Here is a 22,138-nt window from a genome sequence, read left to right on the forward strand (position 1 = left end):
TAAGTCTTCATTTACTTGCGCTAAGTGAAATACTCATCAGCTCAGTGATTCTGAGCCTTATCCTCCCCTTCCTCTGGAAGTGTTACAAGTGAGCAATTAACTGACAGCTACTAATGCGCTTCAAAGCTTTTCATCTCTAGTCACCATTTCTATATGGTCCAAACCCCAGTGACTTAGAAAAGGACCTGATGTTTTTACTGTATAATGGGGTGTGTGGGACTGTGTCTCACTCCAGTACTTCCTAAATCTCATCTCTGTCCCCACAAGGACATGGACCACGACCTGGGGCCCACAGCCCTGCACTGCTGCCTTCCCTGTACAGCCTTTGTCAGTCTGTCACTGCTGCCACCTTCAGATGAGCAGGGGCAGAGTTATTCTTTATGGAGGACAAGTGTAGAGGTGGCATTCCTTGTCCATTAACCTCAATTAAAACATTCCCTCAGTTGCTTGTTAACAACACGGACATCAGACTTTGCTGGCAAAGGTGGCCCATCTGGACAGCTCCAATCTAACAGATCTAATAGTGCTGCAGCACTGCTCCTTTTTTTCCTTACAGTAATTGAGCCATTTCTGCTTTGAGGGGAAGGGCCAAGAACCCTCCATCACCTGCCACTGCTTTCCGCAGGCAGTGAAGTCTTGAGCAGCACCGCAGCTTCTGCACACTGATACAGGAGCACATCAGCTCCAGCTGTTTGCAACCCTCCTCATTTATTTAGCTTAACTGTATGTTAAGAGCACCCATTCACTGAACTACCAGCATTGGGCATGTAATTAAAAGGAGGAAATGGAAATTAATGTTTTCTTCTCACTGAAAAACAAGAAAATATTTGTCCCTGGCACAAAAGCAGTGGTCATAAGGTAAAGTGTCTTTTCTTTTTGAGTAACAACACAATTAGGGCAAAAATCACCAAAAAAATGTGTCCGTGCCAGGCATTTACCTTCTCTCAGGTGCTGTTCCATACAGCCTGTGGCAGACTTCACCAACGACCAGATGAACATCACCTTTAAACACTCCCCTCCCCCAAATCCAGTCACTGTGCAGATGTGCACATATGACAGGGGCAGAAACAAGCTGTACACAACAGGCAGCTTCCACTGGCACTGTGGCAATGCCCTGCTGAACACGACCAAAGCCAGGGAGTTGCCCAGCCAACCAAGATCTTCAAAAGAACAGTTCCTGTCTACAACAGCACAAAGGAAACCACTGAGCAATTCCAAAACCTCCAGGAGAACAAACCCACAAATATTAAGGAAGATATTTCAACATCAGCTTTGAGAAACATGTTTAATAATCCGCTACTTTACAGGACAGTCATTTAAAAGCTGGGCTTCAAGAGAAACATTGAGACTTAAACGCTGGTTTTCCAGAACCCACACCTGAGACCTTGAGACATCGAAAGCTGGGTTTGTTCAGGCTACCAAGAACCACACAAGAAGCTCAGAGTTGTGGTTTTGCTAAAAACGGACACTGTACACAGGGAAGGGGGTGACTGTCTTTCCACACTGCACTGGATCAGCAACAGCCATTCCCAACGTGTGCAACACCCAGAGGCAAAGGCAGCACTCGGTCCCATCAGTGTCCCCTGTCACCAGCGGCCACACGCCCACAGCACCTCCCGTGGGCACTGCTCCCTCCAGCGAGGTCTCTGGGACCCCTCTGCAGTGGCACTGCTCTTCCCTGCCACAGACCAGGGTGCTACAGACACACACTGGGGGAAATCCCCACTCAAGGGGCAACCCGGACCTGTGCACAATTCTGGACTACACATGAATGCACAACTTGGTGCTTTCCAGGAAGGACAACACACAACTGCACAGAATCACAACTCTCCCCACTACTGACAGGACAGGTGAGTGCATATAAACACAAATTAAAATTAACCTTTTCCTATTCCCAGGAATAATTTGGGAAGTTTAAACCAAATAAGAAAAAATAGAATTCTATTTATTTCATTTGCTCCTTGGTTTCAGAGAAGTTAAAACAGGTGTCCGTACACACACAGCACTTGAGTCTGCTGTGGCCATGCAATTCAGAACTGCACCTCATGCCCGCTCCACCATGTTAACCCAAGTCAGTCCAAACTCGAACCTCCAAAGATGGAGGAGGAATCCACGTTTTGGAGAAATGAAGTTGAACAAGAAGTCTCCAGCTTGCAAAGTTCCTAAGGGGAGAGGGATCACTTCTCCTACCCGTGTGCAGAGCTGGTGCTCTCTGCTCTGAGTTCAGTGCTGCCCGTGCAGGACGTGGCAGGTGAAGGGCCGTGCCAGACTGTAAGGCCGACTGTCTGCAACGGCAGCACCAAAAACAAGTGTACAAGTCATGTAGCTTGAGTCCCCAGAGGAAGTCACTGTAGGAAAAACCCAACTACAGAACAGATCCCAGACAAGGCGCAGGCCGGGGAAGCAGCCGTCACCACCTCAGCGGGTGGGGAAGCCCCCTCGATGGGTGCCCCCACGGCCCCCTCTGAAGCCGCCCCGCTCCCCGCGGAAGTTGGTTCTGTTCCTCTCCCTGCCCCTTTCCCCCCGCCCTGCGGAGGTCCCTCCTCTTCCTCCTCCCCTGGGAGCGCCCCCGCCCCGGTCGGACTTGGACTTGGGCGGGGGGGACTTGGGCCGCAGCCGCTCGATCTCCTCGGTGCAGCCCGTCAGGTGGGAGTTGGGAGCCGTGAAATACGAGGAGTACGTTTCTGCGTTGAAGTTGCTGTTTGTGAGGGTGGGTCCCACCGTCAGCCAACCTCGGGAACAAAACCACAGTCAGCAGAAGCAATAACAAACTTCAGGCTTCCAGGCCACTGTTGAACTTCTCCCAGTGAATGAACACTCCAGTGACAGGGACAAACACTCACCTACATATCAGTGGCACTGAACAGAATGAAAACTCACCTCCAGAGCTGTTGCAAAGTTAAGATTTTAGCCGGGTATTTCTAAGGGCTTATTTTCCTTTTTTAATTTTTTTTTACTACACGTGGTTGTGGCAACATTCATGCTATGCTTTCACAACCCTTACCCCTTCTTCCCACTTGTCCTTGCCCCACAACAATGTTTTTAAAAAATACAGAAGCTCAACCAGAGTAACCCAGCTCTGTGAGACACTGACAGCAGGATCCACTGGCAGCAGGACTGCACACCTGAACAGTGTGTCCTGAGGCGCGTATTTCTTGCATCCTGCAGCATGCCAGATGCAGCATCCACTGTGAGATACTGCATCTTCAGACACTGGCAACAGCACTAAGATCGTAGGGGTTGAGAAAAGGAACCTCAACTGGATTTTGTTATGCTCACTAATGAATTAAAGACATGGATGGGCAAAAATATTGGTTAACAAAAATCTCTCTTCTGGAATTGTCATAAACTTTCCAAACAACAGTTCTGTGACTGACAGATCTTCACATACACCAAGGATGTATCTCCTTGAGATCTGCCATGTGGCCTGTGCCATAGAAGTGGAAATCTCTTTAGGAGCCTGAGATGAATTCTCCTGTTTGATCAAACCGACACAGCAGTTACCTGGTCGAATGGTGCTGTCCCTCCCGAAGAGGTGCAGGCGCCGCCGCCCGAGGCAGAAATGCTCAATGATGTGGAAGATCTCCACAGGTTTCTCAATGTTGCCGATTTCAGGCTCCTCGGTGATGATGAGGTCGATGTCCACGTTGGCATGGATGAAGTCCCCGTCGGTGCTGCGGCGCACGGTGCCCTTGATGCCCATGAGGCAGTGCTCCTGCAGACACAGAGCTGTCACCTGTCACACCTGCTGCAGGGGAGCACCAGGGACAGCACGGGCACTGCTGAGCACAGCACCTCCCACTCCTACAGGAGAGGAAAGTCTGAGGTGTGAACTAGAGCAGAAAAGCTGGAGCTACCAAAGGAGCCATTTGAGAACAAAGCAGAGCAGTACTTTCAGCTGAAGCTCGACAAACTACACTGAGATGGTAAAACTGAAATCAAGGCTGGAGTGCAGATACTTGGACTTTTTCAATTACAGAACTTTAGGCCGGAAAGGCTGAGAAGTCTCCATAAGGCAAAAGAGAAAAACATGATGGCAGGAGCGAAGAATGGTTCTTAATGATGACTAATACCTGTCCTAGTATTCTGATCCTAACTTTTTTATATATTACTTCAAAAAGTGTTCAGTCATAAAACAGACAGTGGAAGTAAGATGTACTCTTTGACATGGTACCTCTGTTACTAAAGTAGCCCTCAGAATCCCCCTCAGGTCCCTTTCTAGAAGATATTACTGCATAAAACCCTACAACCACCATCACACTGTCCATGCACTCTCGGGCAGCCCATCAGCATTAGAAGTGTTCTTGAGCTGTCCCATGCATCGCTTTCCTTCCTCCTACAGCACAGCAGACCAAGTTCAGTGAGTAATATGTGGCACCCATGAATGAGGAATCACCACGATCCTTCCAGGATGAGAAGAGGCTCCTACATACTCGTTTCAGAGCTCTGTTTGTGGGATCAATCTTGGATGAGCGATGTTCCCCAGGATCAAATACTCCGACTCATTAAACGCCACCACATGGCTCAGGAAACAATTGCAGACAAGAGCACATAATCATTCCCCAATTTTGGAAAGGTTTTGCAGAGTTAGCGGGTCAACATGAAAGGCGTAACATCAGGCTTGTCAAATCTATGCAGATGGTTTTGCACTCATGCAGCACAGGTTTGGAGCTGGAATTTTACCTAAGTGAAAGGCAGAGTGCTGCTAAGCAAATCACCCACCAAGCCAAGCCTGCTCAGTGTAGTCCTTCGGAGAGCTGTCCCAAACATTTCACTTCCATACCCCACGGCCTGTCACTCACAGGCACCTGGGATCCTCTGACAGGTGGCACAGCACCCACGGAGAGGTGCCTCAGCCAAACAGAACAGAACGCATTTGCTGCTCTAAGCAAACACAGCTTGCCACCAGTGTTTGTTTAGTCAGAGCAAACTCGCTCCATTTCCAGTGTTTATCACAAACACTGACCTCAGCCCAGTCTCTCTTGATAAACAGAGGAATTCCCCCATACCAGAAACTATTTTTCTTCACTAAACAAAGACACAAAGTCCCCTCAAATCCTCCTGTGTTAGTTTTAACCTTGTCCTCATGAGCCAACTGCTCATATTTGCAATACTATATGCAATAAACACACAATATTTATACTTATAAATATTTATAACTAATACAACACACTTTCAAACAAACTTCAGATTAATGTAAATGCAAGTCAAAGGAAGATTCCAGATATCCTAAAGGGAAGTTTATACTCCTAACAATGGCCAATCTGAGACAGACTTGAGGATGTTTAATGCTAATGAATGAGTAACGAATGAGGAATTCATTCACTTGAAATGAATAAATTGCCAACCAGCTCTCTGTACTCAGTCAAACTGCCAGTTACACTCATATATACCCAAACCAATGATTTATGAGTCCCATTTACATCTCTCTAAGTTTCTGAACAGCAGACATTTGAGTCGCAAATCTCCTTCAAATACACGTCCTCCATGAAGCATCTTACAAAAAATGTTTGGTTTAAACCAAGCTGACCCATTTTATCACTTGTGCTGTTCAATCACCTGCAGGAAGGCAGGAGACGCTGTTTGAGCTCTGGTTTCCCCAGACCTCTCTGGTCCAAGCTCTGGGTGCACACCTGCTCATGTGCATTTAGAACCAATAGCAAATCACCTCTAGTTATTTTTGTTAATAGATTCAGTTAAAATCTACAGATTTACAGACTTCTTTTGACATTTAATTTAGTCACATTCTATCGCTAAGTTTAGTTCCATAAAATGTGCTCAACAGAACAGAACTTGGAAGTCCTCCTGTTGGCTTTCTCACAAGCCTGTCACCAACACCAGGTGTGTCATTAGCAGAGAGACAGAATGGAAACAGGAGGAATGGAGCAAATCCTTTACCTTGGTTCTCTGGAAGACAGCCTTAGGGTCGAGAGTCTTGGTCTTGCCAGGGTTGTTCTTATTTGTTTTAATCCAGCAAATGTCCTCACATCTTCTGTAACCCCATTTGCGCAGACACTAAATGTTATAAACAAGCAAAACGGTTCAGGCTGCACAGAAGCATCAAGTGACCTGAACTGAACACTCACTGAGGCACTTGACTTTCCTTATTTAACGACTGTCCAGCTACTACAAACCCGTCCATGACCAAACCCCATCCTGGCCACCTTCTGACAGAAAAACAGCCAAAGCAAACCAACCAGTAACTACAGGCTGCCCTTAAACAGTTATCTGTGAATGGTTTTCATGGAAAGCACTGCTCAAACTAAATAATGTTTCAGCACAGCAGGAGCCAATTGGGAATTCTCAGTGCAGCATCCCCAACACAAGCAGCATTTCCCTGGCATGCAGAAAGATGACAATTGTACCTCAATTTACAAAACAGTAGGACCTTTCTCCTGGCATGAATATTTCTGGCAGAAAACTACTGAGACTTTTGTTAAGAAAGTTTTAACTTGGCAACCTGTTCCTCCGTCAACACACACACATCAAAGCCGAGACCCCAAGGAATTATGCTTCCTCACATAGTCAATGACTCATCTGGACATTTATCTAAATGTATTAAACACTTAATGCCATTTAAAATCACATCTCCTCTAACACAGTAACAAAATATCCCTCAGTAGCTAGGGCTGAGAATTCTATACAGGGAAAAGTCAAAGATAAAAATAAACTCTTAAGCCTGTCCCTGATAAATTGAATTAAAACAATCTCTTACCACTCGGCCGAGATCCAGACCCTCGCCTGAGCCACACCACAGAAACACAAATGACCTTGGAGCTGCGATTTCTTCAATTTCCAATTTCATGATCTAGTAATAATAAGTGCAATAAAAGCATTCCTGAATTAAATACGAATCCCCAGCAGTATCAGGAAGAATCCTGAGTCTTGAGGCACTGTCACAGAAACCATCAGGAAGCACACCTGGGGCCCAAGGGAAGGAGGACACTAATTCCTTGTCTTGCTTTGCTTACATGCATGGCTTTTGCTTTCCCCATTAAACTTTGTCTCAAGCCATGAGTTCTCCAGCTTTTACCCTTCCAGTTCTCTCCCTGATCCCACTGGAGGGGGAGTGAGAGAGCGGCTGCCTGGGGCTGGGCTGCTGGCTGGGATGAAACCATCACAAACAGAAATCCTACCTGTACAGAAAATTCTAGACTTAAAAGACCAATACAACCCACATGATCTTCTCCTCCAACCTCTGCTTCGTTTTATCATTTCACTGGCAGCAAAAATATTTAATACAGCAGCAACAGTACTCTGTTTCTTTTCCTCTCTGTAACTACTTACATGAAAGTTGTGAAGATGTTCTAAAAATCCCAGCTTAATTCCTATCACTAAATAGTAGAGACATTCTCTCCATTTTCACTTTCAGGAAAAGCAGCCAGATTTTATGAGGACAGTGGTTCAACAATGGCAAATGAGTAATATTCAAGACAAAATAACTTTGGATGCAAAGCATCTGTTAGTCATCACAAGTTGAATGCATTCATCTAGAACTTGGTAATGCATCAAATCAAGCTTCATTCAGTGCCACTCCGACGAAAAATAATGCAGCAGCCATTCTAAGAGGATGTAACTCCAAACTGGGAGGATGAGTCCTGCCTCCAACACTCCCATTTTTCTGTTAGGATGGAATGTTTTTCCCCTGGGCAGCATTGCCAGGCACCACTTTTGAATAGATACAAGAGAAAGACTTCTACAAGTCAGGTTTATCTATTTTGTTAAGTTTTTAGGGATTATTACTGGTTTCACCATTAAAATTTCCTACCCAATCAATACTTGGGAGAATGGAGAAATGGCAATAAAGCAAACTTACCTGCACTTTTTACTTTTAGAAGACCAGCATATTAGAAAGCAAGCCTTAAGAATCTCAAGAATTTCAAGAACCAAGGGAATATTTTCAATGGACATTAAGTTATTCCAACAGCCAAAAATCAAACAGAAAGCTCAGTGAAGGTAAGGGCAGAGAGAAAACCCACTATGACTAGGTTCAGGTTTTCAGCCAGGCTCTGAGATAACAAAAAGTTGTATTTAGTTATTAAACATTTAATTTAAATTAATTTAATGTATTTAAATTAAACCCAGAAACTATTTTATAAACCCAGAAACTTAAACAAATGCATGGAATGTTCCTCACAGGAAAAAGGGTACTTACATCATCCCAGGTCCAGCATTTTTCATTGGCAGTAATGCCAGTCTCTCGGTAATATTCTTCCAACGGTGGCTCCAGGAGAATCACATCAAACTTGGACTTCAGCTCCCTAATATCAAAGGCTTCCAAGTCAGCTTGTAAATACCTGTTTAAACAGAAGATGCCAGACTGCTTGGACAAGGTGCAACAGTGGCCTGAGATCCACACTCCCCACAGCCCTTCTGTGCAGCCGGCTAACCGCGGGCTCTCCTGGGTGCGTTGTGCATCTCAAGTGCTCTAAATCAGAGGACATCCATTACGCAGCCTCACTTAATCGAGGCTGGATGCTACTGCACTGTAGTATTTAAATAGTCTTAATAAACAGTTTTTAGGATTCATACTTAGCAAGCAGGAAACAAGATGCCCACACCGGCTATACAACCATACCTAGTGCAGACTCACTGCACTTTCTGCACACCCGTGGACTATAGTAGGAGGATAGGAGGACACATGAACATTTAAGAAGCAAACACTCACTGCCTGGCTAACTGGGAAAGTGGCATATTTTTAGAATTATTCCAAAGATTTTAAATACTGGACACATTGTTATTTTTTATGTAGTAAACATGTCTTTCTCTATTCCTGTACCAAACAAAATCCCCTCCTCCCACTGATTCTATTAAATACACGCTCACACACACTCTTACAACTCTCCTCCACACCTGCACACCCCTCACTGCTCCATCACTACCCAGGAATTACACTGCCCTCCCCTAAATTCCTTTAACCTTAGTACAGCTGATGCGTAGACCACCACCTTCCCAAAAAGTGTGTGAAAGAGATTCCATACGTGCACTTGGTGTTGTCAGAAGGGAGCATTTGATTACTGGTTTTCCCCCTTTTGTACTCTGACCAAAACATGCCTAGCTTGAAAGAGCAGGCTGAGTTCTGCAGTTGGCACTCAGCTGTTCAGACAACTATTTTGTGGGGTTTTACGTGACCATCATTAAGTAAGGTGGATTTTTGTGGTACAGATTAGGACTACTGCACATGACAAGCACAAGGTCAAGTTCAGAGACCCGTGAATCCCTGGAGTACCACGCTGCACCTGAGGCTGTGTCTGACACTCGGCAAAAGCTCCGAGGTAATTCCAAGTCAATAAGGACTAATGACTTCCAGTCAACCTAAACATTTTTGTCTTCAACTCCAGAGTAATATGTGGCTGATGGATACTGAGATAATAGCTGAACACTATAAAAAAACAGCTGCTAAAAGAAAAGCTAAGCTTATTTGAAGAAGCCAATTTTTTAAAGCTCTTCTTGTTATCATAAACCACATGCTAACATGAGATTCACCACCACATAATATTTTGTTAGTTCCCAAATGAAACCCTGCAGCCAAATCAGTTGACAGTTTGGTCTTACAAAGAAATCAAAGCTTTAGAGACTATAAATAATCACACACTGGAAAGAAAATCTAGTTTATACACTGTATGTATTAAACATCTAGATTAAACCAACAAAACCAGAGTGATCTTATTCTTCTATGCTTCAGTTGATTCATTTGTATACACAAACAGAAAGAGAAAATGTAAATTCTAAGCAGGTGCTGAAGAGAAGAGATTTGCAAAGCAGACAGCTAACTTCAAACAGGTCTGGAGAAGAAAGGCATTTTCCACAAGAACACTTACATGGGAGGAGTGTTAGATTTAGATATCAGCTCATCCTTCAATCTGATGAGCTCTCTAAGTTTTGGGTATTCTTCAAACCTATCTGCTAAGCCTAAGAAGAAGAAAACATGAAGTTAACAACTACTTAACAGAGTAAAACTCTATCAATTAAGCATTGTCCAGTATTCTGAATAGGTCCAAATGTTAATATTCAGCCTCATTTTAATTTTTGTTAGAACAAAGCAAACCCTTTAAAGCAGTTTTTCGTTCAGTACTTGACAAAAGCCTCCTGCCCTCACCCAGCTAATCAGGGCTGTTACTGATGCAGTGTCTATGCTCTGATCCTCTCTAGAGCACTACAGTGGACCAGGAATTCACAACTCCAGTTACCAGAAGGAAACCACCTTTCAGTTAAACTGAAAGTGCCAGGATGATGAAAGAAGTTATTTTGGTTTTTCCCCTTCCATACATTTCTTTTGAGATCTAATTAACATCAATTCACAGCACAGTCTGTGTAATCTTTGATGACTGCTTCCAAGGTGGCTCCTGGGGTGTGGCTGGCTCCCTGAGGCAACCCCTACACTGAGGTTTGGTGCTGCAGTGGCAGCCAGGAAGATCTGAACACATGTTCCTACATTTAGCTTTATGATGCAAATTTTCCAACCCTTCATGTGTACAGAATGCAAAGGAGAGAACCCTCATGAGATCTTTTGCAGCAAATGTTGTAAAAAGGAAAATATACTTTGAAGTCTATTTCATTCTCCCTTAGAGGCAATGGGTTTGCTACTGCCAGCAGCAGGCTCAGCATAAACCAACAAGGTGCCCTTCCTGCTTCCCAAGCAGTAGCACTCCAGCTTTAGTAGGAGTTATTTAAAAGGCTTCATGCTCATTTAAAAGTTAAGCTTGGAACAGTACTAATAAATTGGGGGAAAAACCTCACACAAACCCTTCATCTCTCTCCTGATTTTATTTCAAACTTATTAAGTCCCAATCCTAGAAATGCAATGATAAAAGCAAAGTTCTCAGTACCTAACCTTTATTATCTCTTGGTACTCATGCATAAAACACCCAAAAGTTACTTTCATCCTTGTCCTTACATATGTAACAGCTTAAAACTGCTGCTGTGTTCTCCTGATTTGCATCACTGTGCTGCTTCCAGCCACTGCAAGTCCAATACCCCAGGGCAGCAGAGACAGAAGCCAGTTACCAGCAGCTCAGCAATAGACACAAAAGAATTTTCAATCTCAACCCCTCAAACTAACCAAACCCTCCTTTCCAACAGCAACATCAAAGTGATACAGCTGGGTGTTGTAGAACCACCTGTTTTTCTCTGGGCCACGTCCACTAACAGGTGGCACCTCAGCAGAGCTGTGATCACGGTGCAGAAGAGGTGTGCTCACCTTTCAGTGTGCACAGGGCACAGCCCAGCCCTGCTGCTGTGTCTGAGGTGTGCTCACCTTTCAGTGTGCACAGGGCACAGCCCAGCCCTGCTGCTGTGTCTGAGGTGTGCTCACCTTTCAGTGTGCACAGGGCACAGCTCAGCCCTGCTGCTGTGTCTGAGGTGTGCTCACCTTTCAGTGTGCACAGGGCACAGCCCAGCCCCGTGTGAGGCTCTGGCCCAGCCCTGCTGCTGTGTCTGAGGTGTGCTCACCTTTCAGTGTGCACAGGGCACAGCCCAGCCCTGCTGCTGTGTCTGAGGTGTGCTCACCTTTCAGTGTGCACAGGGCACAGCCCAGCCCTGCTGCTGTGTCTGAGGTGTGCTCACCTTTCACTGTGCACAGGGCACAGCCCAGCCCCGTGTGAGGCTCTGGCCCAGCCCTGCTGCTGTGTCTGAGGTGTGCTCACCTTTCAGTGTGCACAGGGCACAGCCCAGCCCCGTGTGAGGCTCTGGCCCAGCCCTGCTGCTGTGTCTGAGGTGTGCTCACCTTTCAGTGTGCACAGGGCACAGCCCAGCCCCGTGTGAGGCTCTGGCCCAGCCCAGCCCCGTGTGAGGCTCTGGCCCAGCCCTGCTGCTGTGTCTGAGGTGTGCTCACCTTTCAGTGTGCACAGGGCACAGCCCAGCCCCGTGTGAGGCTCTGGCCCAGCCCAGCCCCGTGTGAGGCTCTGGCCCAGCCCTGCTGCTGTGTCTGAGGTGTGCTCACCTTTCAGTGTGCACAGGGCACAGCTCAGCCCCGTGTGAGGCTCTGGCCCAGCTCAGCCCCATGTGAGGCTCTGGCCCAGCCCTGCTGCTGTGTTCACCTCCACACCAGCGCCTGCAGACGCGTCTGTCCCGTCCCTTCCCCGTCCCTCACAGAGCAGGGAATTCGCAGCACACAACAGCAGCTGCTGCTTCTCCCTACTCATTTCCAAGAGTGTAAAACTGCCTCAAGCACATAACTGTGAAGCCCAAGTGCTTTTGAGATAAAGATCCAATTGAGTCAAAACAGCCCATTTTTCTTGAACCCCATCCAGGTGTGTTTCACAGAAGCATTCACAATAATATAGAGAAGAATAAACTAAAAGCCTCTGGAGGCAAACCCAACCGCTTTGGGCTTTCATCTGAAAACACAACCCCCTTGCCCTGGCAATCTTACACTTGACAAAACACAGAGAACTGCTGCATAGAACTGCAGAGGGAGATGTCCTGCTCCTGTTAAAATACCAAATGCCAGGCACCTATTCTGGGAAACAGGACCAAACCGTGCCTGAGTTTTAGCAAGTTTAAACTCAGGCCCCGTGTAGCATCACTTCAGTAGCAAGTTATGTCTGGATACATGTAAACTTGAAAAGCAACATCCTCTAAACCTGGCCATTCTAAGGAGCTGCCAGTAGTTACCCAATTTAGCTGGGAAACATTATCCATATTGCTTCCTGATTAAATGTCAGTACTTCCCATACTTTACATGCTCAAGAGGCAATACAGCCAGCACACAGGTGAATGTAAGCTTCCAGAGGTTTCAACATCTCCTCATTAAACTCACCTACTTTCTGTAATCAAAAGAGTTTACTTTGGGAAAAAAATCTTCCTGGTGAAATGCTTTCAAGGAAAACCAAGGGTAAGAGCAGCCTTGGTAATAATGACCTCCTAAGTAACTGAAAGTAAAACCATTCATAGAGATACCTATACTGATATGTATGCACACTGAGACAAAAAACTAGGAAGAGTTTGTGTATCTGCCCTTCCCAGAGACTGTAAGGAATTAAAAAAGGAGAAGAAAAAGAAGTGTTGTTGAATCATATGAGTCATTTTCAAACAGTTACCGGCTGTGACATACCAACGTCTCTGATGAAGTTCTGGGGTCTGTGTCCTGTATCCACAAAGTGCTGGCAGTAATCATTGTGTGGATTTAAGCTCTGAGTGCCCTGGAGAACAGGAAGAAGTTCAGTGAGAGCAACGGGAGACAACTGGACATACACAGACATACTGTGTGTGTTAGCCTGATAAATGAGAAAGGAGCAGCTTAGCTTTTCAAATGCCTTTACAAGTTCCACTGGCCAAGACACCCTTTTAGTTCCAAACCAGGCCCACCATTCCCGCAGCCCACTGTGAGCTGCCTCAGAACAATGCCAACACCAGTCACAGTCACACCAGTCACCGGCACCTTCTGTACCTGTGAGTTCCAAACCACTACTTCAGCCTTTCAAGCTGCATTTCAGATCCCATCAGCTGCACAAACAGCTCAACAACACTAGGCCAGCTTTGACTACACTTCCAATTGCAAAAGTAGCTCACCTTAAGAAAGGTACTGGAATCTTTGTAAATCTCTTCTTCATAGGGTAGGTTTTCTTCATCCTGCTGCAGCTCTACTTCATCCTTGGAAATAAAGCAGGTATTACAAGCGCGCATACAAGATCGAGCTGTTTCTGTCCTTTCCTTAAGAAGCAGAATCACAACGAGAATTGGACTGTCTACAAACAGCACACCCAGCTCCAGTGTTGGAGGGGGATATTCCCCAAAAAGCCTGCACTTCTCTCACTGACAAGAAAAGTGTTACTGGGAAAGGCTTCTGAAAGAAAAAAATAAGCACCCCTTCACTTCCAGCCCCTGACAGTGCTTTACAAGGTGTAGAACTTCACATTTTTGTCCCACAAAACTTTCACCCACTGGACTGAAAGTATATATTTTGTTGAAGTTCTTCTGCAGCAGAACTTCTGAGCATTTATATCCACACAATCATCTCTTATTTTCCATCCTTAGCAAAGTCCACACCTTGCAGAAACAGCTTATGGTCAGTGTTTCATCTGGACTGTCCTTAAATGTAACTTTAATATTTCTATTCTACAGCCCCAAAATTTACATTAAAAATATCTAGAGAGCCACCAAGTGCTCATTCAACAGGTTTCTGGGATTCAGAGATCTGTTACAGCCATGTAACAGATGTAACACGATCCAACTCTGAACATCCAACACGGAACTCAGAGAGAACAGGAACTCAGAGAGAGGAGAGAGACTCACCTCACATCACTTTCTGCCTTCCCACTGATCCTGGATGAACCCAGGACACAGACTTATAAAACACAGAAGTACAACTGAAGAACCACTAACTGGTATCATCTGCCATATTACTACAGCTCTATTTACCCTATGCTACATAGGCTGGCTGAATGAGAATAAAAAATTAAGTGTTGTCCCTCCCGATTTTGATCCCTCTGAATGTCAAATTCTTTCTGTAAGCTTCTGTTATTTTCAAAGAGGAGCTTTGAACCAACTTCTGAAATGCCTGATGTGATAAATAGGTCACAGCTTCCCGTTCCCCATTCAGGTGATGAACTTAAGAGATACACAGTCTTTTTGCTTGTCTATTTAAACACATCAAAAAAAAGATTAGTATCAGAAACAGTGTTTGCAAGGAAAACAGATGTACAGATAAGCAGCAGCAAGTGTTATTCAGGCCAAAAAAACCCCAGCTGAAAGCTTGAGTTTACTAAAAACAGCTTCTGCCATGGTAAGTTACACCTGTTTCCCTCCTCCACCTCTCTGAACCTTGTCCTTCTGATGATAAGTACTGGTTAGACACCTGAGACATCGCAGTGATCTTTAGGCCTTCATAAGTGATTTAAAAAGTCTTGTGGCCACAAACAAAAGCCCACAGCACCAACTTTCAAGGGGAAAGGACACAGTCACAGCAGAGACAGCATGACAGCAGCAGTCACACAAGATAGTAGGTTCTTGTACATTAATTATCCGTGTTTTCTAAAGCAGCTGCTATAGAGCTGCTGAGTTAGGGAAACTAACTCCCCACAACATTCAAACATAGTTTGTTTCAACTGACTTAGATACAAGGAATCCACGATTCAGCCAAGTGAGCTCTCCTCAGCCTGCACAGCAGTGGCACAGAAGCACCCCAAGCCCGCAGACTCCTGCTTGCACAAACAAAGTAGAACAGGCCAGTCTCAAATTCGGCTGGCAGCCAGCAAAACAGAACCACAAGGGGTTTTGTACTGCACAGAGTGAAACTCTACAAACCAGACACTCATACAGGTTCAACAATGGAGCTAAGATCACCTGGGGAAGGCAACAGGTGGAACAGCACTCACTGCTCCCGGAGGGTGGTGAAAAGCCACGGCAGCAGCAGCAGAGACAAAATCCCATTATATGTCACTTCCAAATACAGACCAGGGAGCCCAACTAACCCTGGGACAACTGTTACAATTCCACAAGAAAAGAGTATTGTAGGAGTTCTCCAAAAGCACAGCTCAACTTTCTGACTGGACAATATCCATTATTCACTTTCCCGACAGTGCATCTCTTCCCTATCACTCACTCCCAAGGCTGGCAAGGCAGAGACAGGCTCCAAGGCTGGAGTCAAGCTGCCAGACTAGAGCCAGTTCTGCCCTTTGTTCTCACATCAGCCTGAGCCTAACGAAGAACCACTAGAAATTCACACATTCTACACAAAAACCAAAAATAGACACAAATGAAAAAAAGCCCACCAAAATTAAAACACTTCCTTTTTTTTTTTTTTTTTTTGCATCAGATGTTCCTACATGGCTGTGCAAAGTAAAATACTTCACCTTTTATCTCAAAAACTGCTCTCACACGGGTTTGAGGGTACATTCATTTCCACCAAATCTGAAGCCAGGGCACAAAAATTTTATTTGTTTCAGAAGACTTACCTGACCCCATCACACAGAGCCCAACACTGCAAGTCAGGGATACAGACAAAGTCCCTTCACGTCAGAAATATCTCTGATTTTCCAAACAAAACTGGCAAACTTGCAAAACCTGTCCACAACGCTACTAGTTAAGTCCATTATTGCTTTTGTCCAAGTTGCATTAAACACAATACAGTAGGGCTTGACACCTTAAGGATCCAGATTTTTGTACGAGTTCATATTACAAGACTGAATTTAAGCAGGCTCAGAGGGCTCAGGAAGAAGTTACATAAATGCAGATGGAATTTTACTGTTCTCATCTCCTTGCCAATAAGGAATTAGCAATGCCTGCAGGAAACAGCTGATGAGTCCACTATAGATGTTCTACTCCGGGGTTTCAAGTTTCTTAAGTCTGTTCATCTGCTCAACTGAATTTTGTCTGAGCTACTGTTATCAAAATATTCTTCCATTTCAACAACACAGAAAAAGTCTGGCCGCTTGCAAGTGGTTACAGCCCACATCAGGGTAAATCTTCTCCACAGTGATTAAGAAACCCTTAATGATAAGATTCACATACTCAGCCAATCCAAGTGACTTGTCCATAGAGACTTTATAGGTAATTAGAATTTAGTTCTTTAACCGTGTACTTGGTGAAGTAAAATTAATTGATATTAACTGATCACTAATGAAAAAATAAAAACCCTGCTCTACAAACACTCTCTACATCATGGTGACAATTTCTTTACTAAACAGGATGTACAGACTAACACTTATGTTAAAAATGTCTATCCCTTTACAGAGGCTTTCAAAATCAATCATCAAAAACTATCCTGTCACACATTAACTTTTTGGTTTAGTAAGATGAAGGATAGACATTATTATGGAAAGATTTACAAATCTGAACACAAACGTAACATGATGATGAAGGCTTTGTGTTTAAAAAATTACTGTTTCAGGCATCCAAGAGAATAGTAGACACTGCACTATTTCATGAATACACTGACATTGTTCTGATTTAACCACAGAAACAAGGTTATTAGGGCATGGAAAAAAGGCAGGAGGGTACACACTGCAACCAGATCCCAAAGCAGATCATAAAGACAGCTGTATCATAATCATGCCTTTGTTTAAGCTCTTTCTATCTCTCATCTTGGCCAAAACATCACATTAGGAGAAGGCTGTCAAATAGATTTGGAATGAACATTTGAGAAGTGAAGGGCATGAGAATTTGACACTTCAGTGACCATGGAGGCATTCTGGTTTGTTTTCAATCTAACTCTTCCTGGACATTTTGGACACTTAAAAGATCATTCCGAAACAAGCCTCTTACTTCCAATTCCCTTAGAATCCCTTGTTTCTTCCACCCATGCAGAACTGCGTTCCTTGGCACCCTCAGCCTCCCCTGTGTCATGCCACGGCCTGTGCCTGCTGCTAACGCAGCCTTTCCTTCTGACACAAGGAAATTCCTGTCGAGACTCTTCCTGTGTGTACCCAAGCATACGCTCATTTTACCACTCGGTCCCACAGCCAGCCATGGCTCAGAGCTGTTCCCTGTGGGCACTTAGGCCTGGGCCTGGCTCCTCCTAGGAGCAGCACCAATGGAGCTGCACACGCTGGGGCTGGGGGAGTGCACAGCTCAGTGTCACACCAGGGAGAACCACGGTGCACCTGTGTCCTCTCGCTTGCACTTCTGCAGTGGAAGCATCAAGGGAGTGGTTCCACCACTGTGGAACACCCATAGTAAAGGATCTATACGCATCACTTCTATTTTCATATACACACGCATTTTCTAAGTACCTCAGGGAGACAACACCACAGAAAAGTACTTTTTTCCTCTTTTTCTTACCTTATATTCTTCAATCTCTTCCTCATCAGCTTCTCCCTCATCTGGGTATTTACGTTTAGCATTTGGTGCAGAAGTATCATAAGCAGCCCTACGAAGAGCCAAAAATCCTCATTAAAAAGTTCCCATCTCCAAAGAAAAGTGTCCAGGAATCTTTGCTAACATGCCTTGACTGCATGTTACAAAATTGAAACTATTTCAAAACATCATACATGAAAAGCTATTCCTCTCTCAGTATATTTGAGTTCAGCACAACTTAACAAGGACAGAACTCTTAAAAGGAGTCATTCCCTTGCCTTTCGCATTTTTCTCCTCTCAACAGTACAGCTTATTTTAACCAATGCATTATATCTACAGAATTAAGCTCATTCCCTTCTATTTCTCATTTTTCTGTTCTGAAAGGAAAGCAGCTTGTCTACAGCATTAGGCCCGTTGACACACATGTGAGAATGCACACGCAGTATCTGCTGCCTGCCCCAGACGTATCCGCAGTTTCGTGGCACCTTTCGAACTGCACTGCCCTGAGCCGTGCTTAGCAGAAGCACGAAGGCTCTGGGACCCAAGCAGATGGCCCCTTCTACATTCAGATCTCGGTTTTTCCGCACAGTAGGAAAACACCAGACACAGAAGTCAGCGCGTATATCCAAGCTGCTCTTGGAAGCAGCTAGATAACTGCTAGTAACTAGACCCTACTCGACTTGGTCACCGCTCCGATTTAACCAATGATTGACTTTTCTTTCACCGAGTGCAGCCCCACGGCATTTCCCGGGCCTGCACGGAGCCCGCGGTCTTGCCCAGCCGCTGCCCTCCGATACCGACCTGCAGGTCTCCCTGGTCTCCGCGATCTCCCGCTGCTCCTCCTTGCTGTTGAGCACGGCGCCGATGCTGTCCGCGTTCTCGGCCCCCAGCTGCACGCGGGAAGCACAAAGTCACGGCGCGCCCGTGCGACCCCTGCCCGCGCCGGCCCCTGCCCGCGCCGGCCCCTGCCCGCGCCGGCCCCTGCCCGCGCCGGCCCCTGCCCGCGCCGGCCCCTGCCCGCGCCGGCCCCTGCCCGCGCCGGCCCCTGCCCGCGGCCCTGGCCCCGCAGCGCCCCCGCAGCGCCCCGCCGGCCCCGGGCCGTACCTGCTGCGCCAGGAGCTGGCGGCGGAGCTTCTGCCGCTCGCGGATCTCCTGCAGGCGGCTGTTCATGGCCCCTCCGGCCCGCGCTGCCGCCGCGTCACTTCCCGCGCCGTCACTTCCCGCCGCGCCGGGCCGCGTCACAGCGGGCACCACTGAAGCACCTGTCCGGTTTTTCTAAAGTACATCCTTTGTATCCAACATCCGTGTGGTAATTCGTAGGTTAACCTTCCTTCATGTTTTGCTTTCATCTTCTGATCCTTTAGAAACTTCCGCAGTGAGGGAAGAGAATCTTGAAGCTCTTTTCATCTGATTTTTGGTGTCTTTCCCGCTTCCTCCTGGCTCCCGTCTCCTCTCTCTGTCTGTCTGGGAATGTATGTAATACATATTTCATTCTGACTTTCTGAGAACTATTCAGAATGCAGTGAAGAACGAAGATGGAAATAAAGGCCTGCAATAAACGTCAGTCTCTACTGTCTTACAAAAGGAAACTTAACAAAAGAATAACGACACATCACAAATTATCCCGCAGTTACAGTTAACGCCGATGTTTGCTCTCCTGACGGGACGGGTTCTTCCCGCAGTTGGCAGACGCAGCGATGTGGCCAGCAAGAGCTGAGAAGTGACACAGCCGTGCCACGCACAGCGTGCGGTTCCTCTGCTGCTGAGTGCCACATACTGACACGCCTCTGTGATACAAGATGTTATTCTCCTTTTTTTTTGAACGTGGTATATGCTGTGTACATACAGTGACAGTATGCAGGTCACGCTGTCACACTGAAAACTGAGAAAGATGCGTGGAGACAAGGAAATGAAAGAAGTGCAGACTAATACAAAAAGAAACCATTTCCATCTACTCACATTTCTCAGTGATAGAATATCTTAGAAATATGATGGAGCTTTTGAGATGTTAGAACCCTCCAATACCAAAAGCTGTTTTTTCTGTCTCCTTAGGGAATACATTACTAGTTATGCTGTCCTATCTGTGGAAATGTTATGGGAAAAGAAATGCTCAGTAGCTGTCTCATGCTACTGTACGGTGCTTTGATATTGTTGGCTGTAATGAATACAGCAGAAGTCTCTGCACAGTAACAAAATCAATTCCTCCTGGATGTGATCTGATGAGGTTTGTGGGAGCCTGCACTCCATTTTTAGAACTGGTTGCTAAGATGAGCTGATCCTTACAAACATTAATGGCTACGAAGATGTTCTGCTGTATGTATGCACTCTTCCAGAACAGAAAAGTTGTATTTTTGCACACTGCTCCACACCTTTCTTCTGTGTGCGTGCTGAGGTTTCAGCTCTCTGAACCTCACATCCAGCCTGTGTTTCTGTTAAGGTGAGAATCAGACCAAATTCTCGCTGGTCTAATGGTGAGTAAGGAGTTTGTGAAACTGCCATCAACTCTGATCCATTATCCAGACCTTTTCCTTCCTATTTATGAAGCCAATTGTTTCCTCACCCCGTTTTTATTTAGCTGATTATCCCTGAGTACATTACCTTTCACTTCTCTTTACTGACATGCAATCTCTTTAATTATTGTTGCAATAATTTTGAATTCAAATCCTGTCCTCCAGCCTACTTGTATCTACTTCCAATATCAGGTGGTTGTGCAATAAGCAGACATTCTCTGCCACTTAGTTTAACCATTTATAGCACTATAAAGTATTTATAAAACACTAACAAATAATGACACAATTTCACACCCATTTGGGAATTGTGTTACACTGACATATATTCAAGTCTAGACTACTCCATTTAGCAAAAAACTTCTGCTTATTTTGTGTCAGTAGAAATGATTGTAAAAGTTACACAGAATTAGACCCAAACTGCTTAATTTAGCACTGTTCTCTCATTTTAATTGTTCTTCACAAAACTCTAACTACATTGTGCCTTATTAGATGCTAATTCATAAACTAAGGGCACCAAACAGACCAAATAGATGAAATGAGAAAAAGTTTAACTCAAAACAGATTATTAGAAAAGCAGAAAATATAAGAATATTTTATAATAGAAAAACAGATGGTAGCATGGACTAACATCACACTCAAGAGTCTTATTTAATGTGCCTTTTCCCCATGCTTTCAATGAAGTACCTGGATCTACGTCTTTAGAAATATCTTTGTGAATAGTTATCTCAGTTTTGGAGCCTATTTTGAACCAAGTGTCAGTGTCCCAACATCCAGTGACAGTGACTCTTCTACCCTTGCCTTAGGCTGTGTCCCCACCAGAAGGCAAATCTGACTTCATGAGCCTCTTGCAAACACACCACAGCCATGAATCTGTACAAACTCACTGCAGCAGCTCCAATTCTGTTTCAAAACCGATTGGAGGTAACCAAGCAGCAGCAGAGGGTCTCTCAGGCCAGTGCTGCCTGTCCTTGGAAAGGCCACAAGCATCAGGCAAACCAGAGCCTCCATCCACCCCCCGCGGCTGTGGATGATTTGCCCGGCATGTGCTGCCATTCCACCCTTCATCGGGATCGAGTTGCACTGCCACTTGATCAGCCTTGGACGTGTCCTTTGTGAGAGACACAGCCTTGATGCTGGAGCTGCTGCCCCCACACCGACTGATCGTACCTGAAGGGACCATTGACAGGGATTTTCAAAGAGATTCTCTAACTCCTCTGGTTTTGAATGGCATTGTATTTCATTCTACTTTGTCATCAAGAACAAGTGACTTGCACACAAAAGTTAAAAAAATGATAAAATATTTCTAGTTCCCCTATGTGGAAGAAACTTATTTAGTTTCTTCAGTGGTCTGAACTAGATTTTTTCTAGCTTCCTCACATGCAGTATCCAACATTTCTGGAAGAAAACCAGCAGGACTGGAGCAGAATTAGAGGAGCTTTTTGAACAGAACTTTGTTTTGCAGAAAAATGTGGATGGGTCAAGAGAGGGTTTTAAGACCTTGGACTGGATTTATTTAACTGCTGAGAATAAATATAATTCCTGCTTTTAAAAATTCCTCCGATCAATATGCCTTGTTCTAGAAATGTCACAAACTACCAAAATTATAGACTATACTCTTAATTTAAGATATCCCATTTCCAGCTATTCAGATTTGACATTAGGAAGCATTTCTTTATGAGAGGGTGCTCAAACACTGGGCAGGCACCCTGGAGAGGGGCTCAATGCCCCAGGCACCCTGTCGGTGTTTGAGAGCTCTTTGGACAATGCCCTTAACAACAGCCTTTAACTTTTGGTCAGCCCTGAGGTACTCAGGCAGTTGGACCACGCAACAGTCTGGTCTAGTTTATTCTATTCTACAAATTCAGTGTGTTAATTTTTGTGGCAAAAGGTCA

The 22,138-nt window shown here is 45.1% G+C and overlaps 1 protein-coding gene across 1 annotated transcript; it reads right to left on the reverse strand.

Annotated features, from left to right (window-relative positions):
* Window positions 1-1,266: 1,266 nt before the first annotated feature.
* METTL14 (methyltransferase 14, N6-adenosine-methyltransferase subunit) lies at window positions 1,267-19,184 on the reverse strand. The gene is made up of 11 exons (XM_063415395.1): window positions 18,841-19,184; window positions 18,538-18,626; window positions 17,722-17,809; window positions 13,513-13,593; window positions 13,055-13,142; window positions 9,822-9,912; window positions 8,156-8,297; window positions 6,716-6,808; window positions 5,899-6,015; window positions 3,505-3,715; window positions 1,267-2,732 (listed from the first exon to the last, which is right to left on the reverse strand). Exons 1-11 carry the CDS (start codon window positions 18,904-18,906, stop codon window positions 2,419-2,421), a joined length of 1,380 nt encoding a protein of 459 aa, XP_063271465.1. The 5' UTR covers window positions 18,907-19,184; the 3' UTR covers window positions 1,267-2,418.
* Between the last annotated feature and the right edge of the window lie 2,954 nt (window positions 19,185-22,138).

The sequence above is a fragment of the Prinia subflava genome, chromosome 18 (assembly GCF_021018805.1).
Source record: "Prinia subflava isolate CZ2003 ecotype Zambia chromosome 18, Cam_Psub_1.2, whole genome shotgun sequence".
Taxonomy (NCBI): Eukaryota; Metazoa; Chordata; class Aves; order Passeriformes; family Cisticolidae; genus Prinia; species Prinia subflava.